The sequence below is a fragment of the Siphateles boraxobius genome, unplaced genomic scaffold, assembly GCF_051911475.1.
Source record: "Siphateles boraxobius isolate OS27281-9 unplaced genomic scaffold, OSU_SipBor_1 12, whole genome shotgun sequence".
NCBI classification, from domain to species: Eukaryota; Metazoa; Chordata; class Actinopteri; order Cypriniformes; family Leuciscidae; genus Siphateles; species Siphateles boraxobius.
The window spans coordinates 24,014,514-24,030,098 of NW_027508722.1; the positions used below are offsets into that span (position 1 = coordinate 24,014,514).

Genomic DNA, 15,585 nt, shown 5'->3' on the forward strand with positions numbered 1-15,585 from the left:
GAAATGCGATTTTGTAACCGCAAAAGCTGCGATTACAGTGGTCACGTGACACGCGAGAGAAAAGCAGTCTGCAGATCAAGCATCAACTTGGCACACTATGCCTAGGTCTGGCATACAGGAAAGAACAGTTTATTTTTTATGTATGTGATATTGTGTTATTTATATATATATATTTATATTATATATATATATTTAAAGTATGTATATTTACACATCTAATTAAATACATATTTTAAGTGTTATTAAGATTAATTAATAAGAAAAAAATTAGATCGGATCATGAGCTGTCTAAAGATTCCCATCCCTACAATACAATGATTTATTGCTTGTCTTTGTCGACTTATACAGAAGGTAAAGAACTTAAAGTAATTGCATATTAAATCGCAATCGCAATATTGGTTAAAAAAATCGCAATTAGATTATTTTCCATAATCGTTCAGCCCTACTTTCTATATGTTACCAGGTCTGTGAGGCAAGTCATTTATACGCTGAGCTGATCGGTTCATTTATGAGACGCGCTCCAGTTCACGCGCTGGCGCCTTCGTATCCTGTATTGTCTGCTATATTTCGCTTCTTATTTATTAAATCCAGCCAATTGGTTGATGAAACATTGATTGAAATTAAGATACAATTTTTACAAAACGAAATTCACTTTCTACAGGCTTTCTACAAAACAAAACTTAATTAAGTGGTCAAAATCATGGCTGACCCACTCCAAATGTCTCATGATATATTGGGCATCTTATGATCCTATATTACTCATCTCATGCGGTTCCTTTTTCATATAATCAACATAAATGAAATTAAAAATGAACATTATTATATAAAACAAATATGAAATATTTACGTTTTTTAAGTTATATTTAAACGTCAGACCACTCCGCTTTTCTCGTGTGTGGCCTACATGCATGTGTGCGTACATAACGGGGAGGGGTGCGATTTTCGAATAATACCCAGCCATCTTCGAATATTATTTTTGTTTGAAATGCCCATCCCTTCTAATGAGTAGCATCAAACTACTCCAATTTGTTCTTTTAGGAGTTTAAATCATTTATTTATTTAATTTTTGTCCTGCTCAGACTTGTATTGGACAAGGTTTAAGTTACATCAGACTTCTCTATTTTAGGTGATTACATGTTTATGTTGTCTTCCAAAGTTTACTATTGGACAATGTTTAATTTAACCTTGTGTAGAGATGCTCCGATCAGCATTTTTGGGGCCGATCACCGATTACCAATCACCAAAATCATGATCTGCCGATCACTGCCGATCACAGAATGGCAGGGGAATGGGAATCTTTTATCTATAATCTAGCAGAGTTTGCACCATTTGTAGAAATGTGTTTATTTAATTGTATTTAGAAAATGAGATGTGTTAAGGCTACTGTAGGCCAGCTTTCCCAAATAAGAGTAACATTAAATTATTCCAAACAAAGAGGGGTCAGGCAGACCAACACACATCAGATCAGCCTAATGGGAGGGGATCAAGTTACACTTAGGCATATTTGGAAATTGTAGCCTCTTAATACACCGACTACATTTACTAATTGGCAACAAAATGAACAACTTGTTACACCAAAACTGGCTACTGATAAAAGGACAAAACTATGGCAAGTTTTTTTCTGTTATTATTATGAACGTCTGATGTAGTTGAGCAGAATGCTCTTTTATGAAGTTACTTCATTAAAGGACATATGATTAAAAAATCCAAAACCTTTTCAGGCATAATCTCATTAAATATGTTCATTTAAAAATATACATTGTATAAAATGAATTCTTGTTTATATTTGTTTTTTTTATTGTATTTATATGATATTTGTATTTTTATAATTGAATTTTTGCCATGAAAATAGCTTTGAATGCTGACATGGCATTAAATAAAATAATCTGAATCTGATGTAGTTGAGGAACCAACTACGTCAGATCAAAAAAAAAAAAATACCATCACCACTTTTGAAAAATCTCGCGGCACGAATGTACCAATACAAATTAATAAAAACATCTCCAGTTAACTCAGAGCATTCATTTTGTTCATTTGTTAAATAAGAGGCGATCTAGCGCTGAAATGTTTTTTTTTTTATTAAGTGATCAAAGTGCTCGTTGCCGCAGCGATCAGTGGCGCAGATACCGCGTTCTGTTGTGGCTCGCGCGGTGCACGGTCTTCACTCGGACGCGCGCTTCAATCTGTTGGGAAGACTCCCTATTCGTTCTGGTGAAGGAGAACTCATGTTGCCACTGCCAAGCTCCACTCTGCTGTTGTGTGCCCGTGCGCCACGCATGCAGGTGGGAAAAAGTCGCGCGAGTAATTTACGTCACGTGATCGGCTTTTTTGATCGGCGCTTTTGGGGTTCGCCGATCAATCTATTTTTAGCCAATATCGGCCGATCATGATCGGCGTCCGATCAATCGGAGCATCCCTAACCTTGTGGGCTGCATCAGACTGCTCCATTTTGTTTTTATTTATCTTTGTCTTATATTAAGTATATTAAGCATTGGGATCGGTATCGGCCGATCACCATGACAAGAAATCGGCTATCGGTATCGGCTGCAAAAATCCTGATCGGAGCATCCCTAGCTTGAGCATTTTTGAATCCATTCGCACGTCCAGAGCAAAAGTTTGAAGCTGGATGATGGCCGCTTTCAGCGGTACTTCCGCCTGTCCCGCGTCTAGTTTGATGACCTGTTGTCTCTTGCAAGTTACTGCAATTTCCACACCCTATTCATTACTGCACACATGTCTTTGTGATGTCATGTTTCATGGTTCTGACATTTTTGTTTGTTGAGTAAATTAGAGCCCTGGCTAATTTGTTTTTTAAACTGTAACATGAAAGTCTGAAAACAAAATACATACACAGACATGCATTTAGAAATGGAATAAAATATAAAACCTAAACTTCCTTAGAATATACGAGTAAATGTTATATGTCTGCATTCCCTCTCTTTCCGTTTGCCTCTTTCTATCCTCCACTGCAATGCAGCATCCTTAAAGGTTTCTATGCGCACACACCCTTCGAAATAGATCTCATTTATGATCCGATTGTAACCTGCCAACCAGCCGCTGTCAGTGTGAACTGTACCAAAGAGCTGACTGCGCGTGACCTGCCTTGTAGAGAAGCGGTGATGTCGTAGAGAGGCGGTGATGTCATAGATTCAGAGAGGGAGTCAGCAGTTCACAGCATGTGTGTATCATTCTGAGTGGAGGAGGGAGAGGGGAATTCCCAGAGAGAGCGGAAAGAAAGGAGCTGAGCTACAGAGAGTCCTGCAATCAAACAGTGGATAACCCTTTGAAAAAAACTCACAAATAAGATTGATCCTGTTAGGTCAAAAGTTAAATAGAGGTTTCCTGAGACCAAAAGGGTCTTTTTTTTTTTTTTGCTGTAATTATCTTATGCAGAGAATTCTCACGTGGCGTCTTAATCACGCTCTTTGAATCAAGCTTCATGATGATGAGGCCTTCTTACAGTGTGCCATTTATTCATGCAATTATGCTTTGGTTTGCTTGTTTAAGTTAAAACAGCTGGACTCGATTTGGTTCAAGTCGTCGTCAACCCCCCCCCCCCAAAATCTATTAACTCCTGAACTTCTTCAGATTTTAACTAATTAAAATGTTAATTGTAATTTAAAACAAAGTAAATGTTATATTTTAGTTAGTTTATTATTTTTATATTATATTTTATTATATTTGGTCAATTCAGTAAATTATATAATAGTATATAATGTAGTAATAATAATATACTGTATTATCTAATAATATAATATCTGAAGCTATCCATATTTGAGAAAATATATTTAATGCAAAGGCTAAACTGATTCTGTAGTTGTAGTAAAAAAAAAAAGACTAGAGATGCGTGTGAGAAAAAAGATGCGTGTGTGTGCTTGTTTGAGGAAAGGGCATTGCAATAGGAGCATGCGAGGTGAAAGGCTTGGAGAAGATATGGACATTAGAGTGTGTTGTGGAGCTTACTAGGGCTGCACTGCACAATATATCGAAATTATCGAAATATCGCAAATGTATATATCGCGGTATGCATATCGCCATAGCTTGCAATAACTGGGGTCATGAATAAAAGACGAAAAGAAAATCACTCACTGCTCTTGGCTGAATAACTTTTGTAGCTTTGATGGGAATCAGTATATAATTCATTCATACAGTGAAAACTAAGCAGTACTTTATTTTTACATTTGATTTATTCAGTTTCTGTTGTTAAATAAACCTAATGTACGATAACCTGAAACCCTAAACCCCGTGATTTACACTGATGTTAAAATAATACTTCTTATGCTACTGTAAAATACTGATTTTCACTTTCAGAAGTTGCAGGGATGTTTTCTTGTCAAAAAAAGAATGTGAAAGTTATATAATTTAACTATATTTTAAAGATAATTTTAAGTTTATTTTACACACTTTAAGCATTATCGTATCGCATATTGAATATCGCATTATTTAATGGGTTATCGCATATCGCACTTTTCTTCAATATCGTGCAGCGCTAGAGCTTACGGTGTTTGAAGAGATGGAGAGAAAATAAAGCATGCAGGATAACTGAAGACGTTGGACAGCTTTAAAGGGTTAGTTCACCCAAAAATGAAAATTCTGTCAGTTTTTACTCACCCTCATGTTGTTCCAACCCCGTAAGACCTTCGTTCATCTTCGGAACACGAATTAAGATATTTTTGATGAAATATGAGCGCTGGATCACTCCTCCATACTAGTCCATAGGCTTCTTGAGGGATTGAAACTTGCCGGCCTCGAAAAGTTATTAAAGACATCGTTAAAATAGTCCAAGTGACTACAGTGGCTCAATCTTAAGTTTATCAAGCGACGAGAATACTTTTTGTGCGCAAAAACAAACAAAAATAACGACTTTATTTCAACTATTCATTTCCTTCTCTGTTGGCCTCTAGTCAGTTAAACTAGTGTAATTGCGTAGAGCTACATCACACGTGGGCTCACTATTGGCCGACGCTGGTCATGTGTGTCGAGGCCCAGAGATAAGGAAATGAATAGTTGAAATAAAGTCGTTATTTTTGTTTTTTTTGCGCACAAAGTATTCTCGTCGTTTGATAAACTTAGGATTGGGCCACTGTAGTCACTTGGACTATTTTAATGATGTCTTTAATAACTTTTCGAGGCCGGCAAGTTCAATCCCTGAAGAAGCCTGTGGACTAGTATGGAGGACTGATCCAGCTCTCAGATTTCATCAAAAATATCTTAATTCGTGTTCCGAAGATGAACGAAGGTCTTATGGTGTTGGAACAACATGAGGGTGAGTAAATACTAACAGAATTTTCATTTTTGGGTGAACTAACCCTTTAATTGTCTCTGTGTATTTCAGCAATTCCCAGTAGAGCTTGAGGGCAAATGAAAGTTCTTACTATTCATCACAGTGCTATTTTTCAAGTCAAATATTTACCTAGTGTTGGATGACTGCGTTCCCTTCAGAGTGCCGGGTAACATTTCAAAAGCTGCTTACAGTACACACAGCAAAGAGTTCTGCGTTGACACTGACTGCACCTGTGCTTTGAAAAAAGACCACAGGTGGCTGCTTATTGTACGTGATTTTTTTGTGTTATAATATTTAATTAAATAATTTCTGTATTTTCCCCCATATGCCTAAAGTACTTTTCACATACATGGTAAACTCGCATCAAAATGGAAACTCTGCCGCCATATTGATATCACATGACCAGCTGAATACTGCACATTTATCGTGTTAAGCATTGGTCCCTTTTGTTTGCAGGATAAATTAAGTAGTGACCATGTGAAAATATTTGTAAAGCATAATGAAAAATACACATTTAAGTACCTGTTTGTGAAATCTGTTACATCAGTAAATAAATAAACATGCAGTGGCTCGCCCTGAAGAAACTAGTTTCAGAAAGGCTTACAAGGCACTTTAACGTCATGGCTATAGAGATAGCCAAGCAAATATTTGGTCTCTATTCTGCTTATTTCTTCGTAGAAATTGATTCATAGGTTGAAAAAATGAAAACAAAGAACATTTTGAGAATACATTTACTCCTTCCAGCTGCTTTTCAGAGAATTTTTTATTATTTCCACTAATGTGGATGAGAGTTAAATGCAAATAAAGCAGTCTGTGGTCACTGTTTGACTCACCCAATGTGTTTGTATTATTGCATCAATTATGTAAAGTGTTCTTTATGACTGACGTCCTGATTGGTCCATGGTTGTGTGACCTTCCAAATCGCTCATTGCTGCCTGGATTATACTGTAACCTCCTCACCCCTCTCTCTGTGAAATCAATACATCCCTCCCCCAGTCCATATATGTTTCCCTGTTTTAATCAAACATTTTACCTCAAATATTTGTTAATGACCGCTATTTGACTGTTGTTCCTGACACTGCTAGTTTAATGTCCATGCTCTTTTCCATCTCACGTAAGACACTTGTCTCAAATCAGTATTTCACATTTGTTTGTTTAATTGTTTGGAAAGCAGCTGTGTGATAAGCAGGATAACATGCAATCAGCCTATCATTATCACAAAATAAATTCCTTCAGGATGATTTAAGGCCTGATCGCCTTGTCAGGTGACTCTACATGATCCTTTGTTTAGCGTGTATTCATCTGAGCTCTGTAGGTTCTCAGGGTTTGCATACAGTATGTGCTCTTGAGGTGGGGTAAGTGACTGTACACGCAGCTGTCAGCCTTTCACTGATAAATCACTGGGGAGGGAAGTGATGTGACGTGACTAACAGCATTTTAACTTGTGTGTGCATTGTGCGTCAGTGTTTTGGTCTGTTTTCCTTTTGACTTTATGCTGGATTTCAAACGTTCAAGCTGTGTAGGAAATAATAGGTAGGTTGTTTTTACTCTTAATCCTTAAACTAAACTAAAGCAGGCTATAATCTGTGTTGATTGTATTAAATACACATTAATTAAGGACTCTTAAAGTTCATTATAAGTCATTCTGACACAAAATAGTTTTTTTTATTTAAATGTCTAGGTGCTCTTGACAGTTCAGAAGTAGGGATTTGTTAGGCTTGTGTGTGTGGTGTTCGTTTTTCTTATACATTACATTTTTCCTCATTGTTTCTGTGCCTTGGTAGATAAGTGATTACTGCAGGAAAGTAACATTGAATAAATTCGTTTTTTAAGTTTTCCTTTTGTTGTCTTCCCTTTATAATGGTTAGCCTTTGCATGTCTCTTACAAAGTCAAAGCAAACCAACTTCTTTGTTTGAATCCAAACGAAATCCAACTGAAAAATAGAAATAAATATCAGACTTGCAAAACAAACATGTTAATTAGGAGCACAGAAACTTTTCCCCATTTTTTTGTTTTCCACTATAGCAGTATTTACTTAAATTTGTCTGTCTCTGCCCAAGAACATTTTCCTCTCTTTGATTTGTTCATGTGGATCAGGTCAGTGGAATGTATCACTATAAAAAAGAAGTGTGTTTTTGCAGTGGCTTCCTTAAAAGAAGCCAAAGGATTTTAGAGGAAGGAAAAGCAGCCCATTGTTTGGGCACAGTTGTTTCCATTGGTCGATGTAAAGGATGTGGAGGGGGGTATTCTCTGTGTAATGATTGGTTCTTTTCCTTAAGTGCCCTTTGAGGATTTCTATGAAAACGAACAAGGAAACCTAAAGAAGAACATTTCTCAACGTCAACATTAGGGTGCACTTTATGTAATTAAAGCGGGTCACACGTAATACAATTACTCATTTTTATTGGCTGTTGCTTGTGGTCAATTCTGCCTATAATTCTGTGCTCTAATTTCTTATTGTCTTGCATAAAACGTAACCTCAATAAATTGTAAGCATAAAGGTTAATAATTTGATGCTTCGCAATTGCTTCTCTCCTTAGAGTGGTAAGTCATGATCCTTTATTTATGTTTGGTGCTCAACTCTTATGATTGAGTTAGTAAAAATTTACAAGAAGGTCTCATTCGTTAACATTAGTTAATGTATTAACAAACATATACCAACAATGAGCAATACATGTTACAGTATTTGTAAATGTTTAATAAAAATCCAGCTGTTCATTGTTTGAGCATGTTAGTTCATAGTGCATTAACTAATGCTAACAAATACAACTTTGATTTTGATACTGTATTAGCAAATGCTGAAATTAACATTTAACTAAGATTAATAAATGCTTTAAAAGTATTGTTCATTGTTAGTTCATGTTAACTAAAGTAGTTAACTAATGGTAACTAATTAAACCTTATTGTAAAATGTTACCATTGATTTTGTGTGTTTGCAGAAAGTGTTTTAATTGAGTTATAAAGAAATCTATGAAAAATGTCAATTACTAATCTAAAAAGAGCAGTACAGAATGGATAAACTACAGAAATTAAATGGTTTTTCCATACCAATTTCAAATATAAGCTGCTGGGACACGCGTATATATTTTTTAAATCATGGTAACACAAACCATTTATTATTTAGGGCATATCTCAAGATATATTATTTTCATACTACTTATACACTATTTTATGCTATTATTTTTTTAGTGCAAGTAGTGTGTTCACATTGAAAAAAATTCAAAAAGAGAAAGTGCACTTCAAATACCCATATGCTGCACTTAATTAACCGAAAAAACAAAGTGTGGAATGTTGGATACTTCATAAACTCAGTGGTTGCAGTTTTCCTTGCGTAGCCACCACCATAATATATTAAAAAATATATATGATACCATTATATTCATTCGTGTAAGTTGAACACTGGTTTGTTCATTCAAGTGGTCACAAAAGATGTATTTGAAACGTGTGATTATACCAATAATGTAACGGTAATGCGTCTTGGCTGGACACTTGTGATCGGTTCACGTTGGAAAGGAAAAAGGCTTTCTCTCCCGCTTGCTTGATTTCCGAGATATTGTATATAATTTTGAGACGCCAGGGAGCTGCTATCAATATGCAGGAGACTCCCAGACCTTCCAGCGAGAGGTGGGATGTTTGAGATTAGATGGTTAAGTGCACAGTGTAGAGTATGTCATTTGGGACACAACTAATGTGACCCAGTAATGCTGACAATTTTTTTTTTTTTTTTCAGAAGTGGCGCTGAAGGTTCATCTGAGTGACGCTAGCACTCACCAGCCTCTCTCTGGTGTCACTGTGGAGATCTTCACGAACCACACCCCTGTTGCCTCGGATATCTCTGGTGCCGATGGCAACGCCTTCATCAGGTTCACTTATCGCCTTGGCGACCTTCTTGTAGTCACTGCAAATAAGCGTGGCTACGTACCCAACTCCATTCCATGGCGACCAAGCAGGCTACCTGGTAATGACCTCATATTGGATAATTAGCCCATATTTGTTTGCTCATTTAAACTGTTTTTACATTTAGAAGACACTTTGCATCATCTAACATCCATTTGAACAAAGCCATATTTCTTTTCTTTGAAGATTGTGTTAATGGGATGGATTAACTCTAGGTTAGAGCCGGGACAGTTGAAACACTTTTCACTTCTAAGATAAGGTTACAGATAAGTTTTGTTTTGTGATCAACAACTCACATATGTGTTCTCTTAGTATCATGTGTTATTCGGTACAAATATAGAGTGATTTAAGTAAAAATTTACTTTGAACGGTAGTTGTGCAGTGCTTTGTTGTAATCGTCCCGCATGAGCAGGACGATTGAAACACAGGGGTGGGACGGATGAAACATAACAGTTTAAACAGTAACTTATTGATCTAATGCTTGTTTTTATGAACAATACCTGACAAGTAACTTATGTACATATTGTTAAAAACATATTTTATTTTTTATTTAACGGTTCATATTAACATTTATGTTCTGTTGCCCAATAAACAATAGGCGATCGGCCTATGCGCATTTTGTGTAATCTTTCTAATAGGCTATTTTGAGAATTAATTTTCTTACATTTCTTCTTTGAGTCATATTGAGTGTTTGCTAGTTGAATAGCCTGTTATTATAAAGAAAATTAGGTCAACCGGACGATAAAATGAAATTTATTGAAGATTGAACAATTGATGATTATTAAAGAGATAACATGGAACAGTAGGCCTATATGAATCTATGAAAAGTATAGGCTAAATAAACATTTATGAACAGTAGCCTATAGGCTAAATAACAAATATATAATATAATATATAAACTATATATATATATTATATATATATATATGCTATATATTGTTTATATATTTGTTATCATATATATTATATATAGGTATATATAATATAAACAAGTATATAAATAACAGGTTTAATACATGTCACAATGGTCACAGATATAATGCTCTGCACCATCGCTGACCAATTTACCTGGCAGGAGGGTTGCCGGTGTTTCAACCGTCCCGACAGCGCCTTCTGCCAGTTATACCTGTTTTGCTCTTAAACTAAAAAACTCTGATATTACACACTTAAGTGTGTGTTTTAGTACTAATACACCTTGTGTGTTTTAGTACTAATACACCTTCCGTATTATCATTACAATGGCACATGAAAACATGAATACAACTTGTCAGTCAAAAAAAAGTACCGCACGAAAGAATTCACTAACTGCACTCAAAAACAGTTTTCCGGCTCTAACTTTAAAACAGCATTACGTAAAGAAGAAATGTTTTCGCGGTTCTGTTCGGCATTGCGTGTTGTACGTGCTGACGAAATTTGACGTATCTTTTGTTATCTTTTCTTTTATCTTTTGTAAAAGGAAATCTCAATGTTTCATCCGCCCCGCGTTTCAATCGTCCCGGCTCTCCCCTATTGTAACTCTTGGTGACTGACACATCCTGTGGGTCACCCTATAAAGAGTCTTTGAACAGGAAATGAAAACTAGAGTGGAGCAGGAATGCAGAAAGCTGTAAGAAATAAATAGAATGTTATATTACAGCTAATGAGATTAACCTACTAACTAGCAGCAGACAAAAGAAAATACGCCTTCATGCCTAAGCACAGCTCAATCGTGCCGATGTTTCAGGGTGCTAAGTTTGTTTAGCAACATTTTGTGGAGCAGGAGGTAATACTCTTTCTCCCTGTGCAGATCAATAATAACAAGTGAAAGACCTTCGGAAGAGAGATGTTTAGATGTTGTGGACATGATTCTGAGCTTGCAGGCCTAATTGGGATCATCTTCCTAATTATGACTTTTTTTGTTTTCAAGTCTTCTCATCTCTTAGTCTGGACCTGCTTCCTGAGAGAGCTGCTACTCTGATGGTGTATGATGACGTGGTGCAGATTGTCTCTGGATATCAAGGTAACTGTCACTTGTGTTTAATGACGTAGCTACATCAGTAAGACATTTTAAACCTAACTCAGTTATGGTTTTTGTTAATTGTTACAAGTTGTGCAATTCTCATCTTGCTCCTTTAGTGCCAAATGTCCATTTATTTACGGTATAGAACAGATGCTGTGAGAAATCGTGTGTGTGTAAAAATGCAGCAGTGACTGTTTTTAAACTAGAACAGTGCGAAGATATCAGATAAATTAGCCCAGCAAGGACAAAGATTTTAACCTTTAATGGTGATGTACTTTTGTTGTTCACACATGACAACACGCATGCACACACTGATTCACTAGGGATTGAAAACGGTGTGCTAATGAACTGTCTCTAATGTGAAGGAGAGAGTGAGTGTATTTGGAGTCCGTCATTAAAATGGGCCGACAGATCCCTAGTGTCGTGTGTGTGTGTGTGTTTGTGTGTGTGTGTGTGTGTGTGTGTGTGTGTGTGTGTGTGTGTGTGTGTGTGTGTGTGTGTGTATACAGATCAGCATGTTTGTAATCATAACATTTTAGACATTTCATTTATCATTATGTTCATATATTATCACTTTATTGTGCTATGTAAACGCTACATAAACATTTACATTTTTAGTATTTGGTTATCTTTTCCAGATTAAAGAAAAAAAGTTGTACCTAAACTTTGTGGAGTTTATATTTAAAACCAGACAAAATATTGTGAATGGGTTTTAAAAAAAACATTTAAGATGCATTACTATTAAAAATTTGGGGGTCAGTTTTTTTTATTTTTATAAATTAATCAAATGTGATGGTAAAGCCATTTACATTGTTAAAAAATGCTGTTCTTTTAAACTTTCTCCTCAAAAAAAATGTATCATGGTTTCCAGACTTTCCACCATAATATTAAGTGGTCATTTCTTTCATTGAATGAACGAAATGACTCGAAAAAAGATTTGTTCATTTTGATAAACGAATTCGAACAGGAGAGTCATGAACGTGCATCACAGAACAGAGCAAGGCAAGCATTTGTGCTTATAAAACTTAAACTTTTTTTTTTTTTTTTTAAATGACCGATCGTTTCGCAAAATAAGACCCTTATGCATCGTCTGGTGTCGTTTAAAGCCATTTGAAGCTGCACTGAAACTGTCATTTGGACCTTGGACCGTTTGGTACCCAATGAAGTCCATTATATGGAGAAAAATCCTAGAATGTTTTCATCAAAAACCTTAATTTCTTTTCGACTGAAGAAAGAAAGACATGGACATCTTGGATGACTTGGGGGTGAGTAAATTATCAACAAAAGTTTTTTAAAAAGTGAACTACTCCTTTAATGGTCGAACTTCTTCGGGGCCGTCATCTTGTTCCGGGTCCGACTCAGTTTCAAATTGTTATGGCAACACTACAGATGTGTTCTCAGAGACTCCCGCTGCAATTCTTTCGCCAAAATATACCATCAACTGTTGTCAAGGCAACACTCCACCTGCCTTGTGTCAAAGACGCCCCAAAGAACAGAGGGGCGGAGTCAGCAAGCTCATTATCATTTAAAGGCATATACACTGAAACGGCGTGTTGAAAACAGAGCTGTTTTTGACCATGTAAAATTAGTGTTTTCTAAAATACTAATAAGAATTTTTAATAAAAGTATATTACAAAGTTTTCATTTAGACCCTAAAGATTCATATTAACTTGTACAAAAATGGCATTATATGACCCCTTTAAGGATATTTAGACTTTGTTTTCTAGAACACAAGACAAAATACTTTAAAAATAAATTTTAACATTGAATTGTCTTGGTAATTGTGTCATGTGGCAAGTATATTGAGAATCATTCTGTACTGTTGTCCACGTGGCTCATAGGGCTTCATGCTAATTGAAGCTCTCTGAGTGAGTGTGAAGCCACATTTAAATGAGAGGCTGTATACACACACACGCAAGAATGAGAGGAATTCACTTTTTAAACCAATCTTTCACTATCCTCCTTTTTTTGTCTCCCTGTTATCCACATGTCCCTGTTTCCCCTCTATCTTACACTGTTTTCCTTTACTCTTCCCCCTAGCAACCTCTTTTCTTTTGGTAACCTGTCCCTCGGTGTGTGATTTTTTGGGAGAGAGACATGTTTATTGGTCTCAGGGGAGTACTAACGCTGCACTCTCATTCAGAGCATCGCCCCAATCCAGTCCCCTTAAAACACTCAATCACCACACGCTCATAACAAAAGCAGAGGACACTGACAGACATACAAAGCCTCAGACTCACTGCTCAAACAAAGGCTTTTCTCCCACACTCGCTCCACAGATCTGCTATTATAATCCTCTACTTGGAGACTATTATCACACACTCTCACCTATCGCTCAAACTCTGCAACGTTTTCAGACAAAACACCGTTCGTATTTCACTACGTGCGTGTGTGTGTGTGTGATGTGCATGAAATCAGCTCTTCTGACGTGTAGCAAAGAAATAATGAAAAGGCCTAATTGAGAGCCAAGCACTTGACTTAAAAAAGAACGGAATAATTATTTTTCTGTCCAACAATCGATAAATAGCTCACATAAAACCTATATAGTGTTTTGCAAAATAAATTAAAACTAAAATCATATGTAAAGGCTACAAGTTCATTCAGTCATCACAACATTATAATGTACAGTATGACAAATGGATATTCGAATGGCTAAAGATTACAATTAACAGCATTATTGAATTGTTTATAAATATTGATTGATAATTGAACTATTTTTTTGTTTCTTTTAAAGAAATTGCTACTTTTATTCAGGAAGGATTCATTAAATTAATTAATAATGACAGTAAAGGCAATTATATTATAACAAAATATTTCTATTTCAAATAAATGCTGTTCTTTCTATAACTTTCTATCAATTAAAGATTTTTTTTTTAATTATCGTGGTTTTCACAATATAAGCAGCACAACTGTTTTCAATAAGTGTAACAAGAATAATAAGAAATGTATCCTGAGACCCAAATTATCATATTAGAATGATTTCTGAAGGATCATGTGATGCTGAAGACTGGACTAATGCCTGCTGAAAATTCAACTTTTCCATAAATGAAATGTTAAAATATATTAAAATAGAATAGAATAGAAGTTACCTTAAATTGCAGTCTTATTTCAAAATATATATTTTTTACTCTACCTTTAATCAAGTAAATGCAGACTTAGTGTGTATGAGAGACGACTTTTACAAACATCTTGACACCCTAAACTTTTGAACGGTATGAATTGCACACCCCTAGTCATTTGGGAGTTCTGTTTTTGTAGTTGGGTACTATGGTCCATTTGGGCTATAGCTTAGTCTCATGTCTATGGTATGTAAGATTTGCCAAAATGGAAACACAATGACATCACTCTCAAGAGACATGCGTCGCAGTACCAGCGCTCCATCAGCTACTGATCCACTTAATTTAGATAATGGCAGGGGTGTTCGATCATTAACCTAATGTATGCTCATTTCTGCCATCTTATTTTGGTGTGTGTGTGTTTGCATCTGTAGGTTCAAAGCTGCAGCCTTCAGTGCAGTTCCAGAGAAGAGCATTGAGTCTTCCTCCTAATGCAACCTACACCAACCTAACCGCCTTCCTCACTGTGAGCAGTTCAACACAAAACACGCAGTACTTCCCCTACCTACAGGGGCTTCATCCCAACTATACAGGTAACACATGAGAGAGCGGAGGACTACGGTTGACATGACACCAGATTTCAACAGTTAAAAATGTCATGACATGCTATTGATTGAAATATTGGTAAATGTCAGTAAAAAAAAAGATTTTCATACTAACAACATAAATAGACAGTGGCAGCTTTATTAAAAGATAAGTTCACTTTAAAATGAAAATTAGCCCATGATTTACTCACCCTCAAGCCATCCTAAGTGTATATGACTTTATGGTTTAACAATTTACAAAGTAAAATTCTAGCTTCCGGCAAAACGGCCATACGCCGTTTACTTATGCCTAAAGTTCAACTTATGACGTCGGAAGTAGCGTAGTGTGTAATGGCGTAGCGTAAATATCAGCAGTGCGTTGCATTACTCGCATAAGTTGCACTTCAGCCTTAAGTGGAATCCCATATGTTTGTTTGGCCAGAAGCTAATTATTTTACTTTATAAAGTTTTAAATATTACAATTTTTCTTACACAAACTCATCATTTGAGATATCAGATATGCATATACAATGCAAAGCCAAATGCACAGATCCTGTATTTTGACACAAATCAGATGTTTATTAAGTGATTGTGAGTTTGAGGCCAATATTTAATTTGCATTAGAAAGTGTTGTCAAGAGAAAAATTGCTTCAGTTTGTATTGTAATCTTGAAAAGTTATTTGAACTCTGAATTGATCAGTACTGTTTCAGAATAACCGCTCTCCAACACTGAATAATTAATTGTTAAGCCATTACAGAACAAG

The 15,585-nt window shown here is 35.8% G+C and overlaps 1 protein-coding gene across 2 annotated transcripts in view; it reads left to right on the forward strand.

Annotated features, from left to right (window-relative positions):
* Positions 1–15,585, forward strand: part of fam171a1 (family with sequence similarity 171 member A1) — a 39,551-nt gene that overhangs the window by 11,359 nt on the left and 12,607 nt on the right. For both annotated transcript variants that reach the window (XR_013196920.1, XM_077213888.1), the window contains exons 2-4: positions 9,016–9,243; positions 11,089–11,181; positions 14,672–14,830. Coding sequence is in view for 1 of the 2 variants with exons in the window: in XM_077213888.1 (XP_077070003.1) it covers positions 9,016–9,243; positions 11,089–11,181; positions 14,672–14,830 (480 nt within the window). In the remaining variant the exon portion in view is untranslated. The remainder of the gene's footprint in view (positions 1–9,015; positions 9,244–11,088; positions 11,182–14,671; positions 14,831–15,585) is intronic.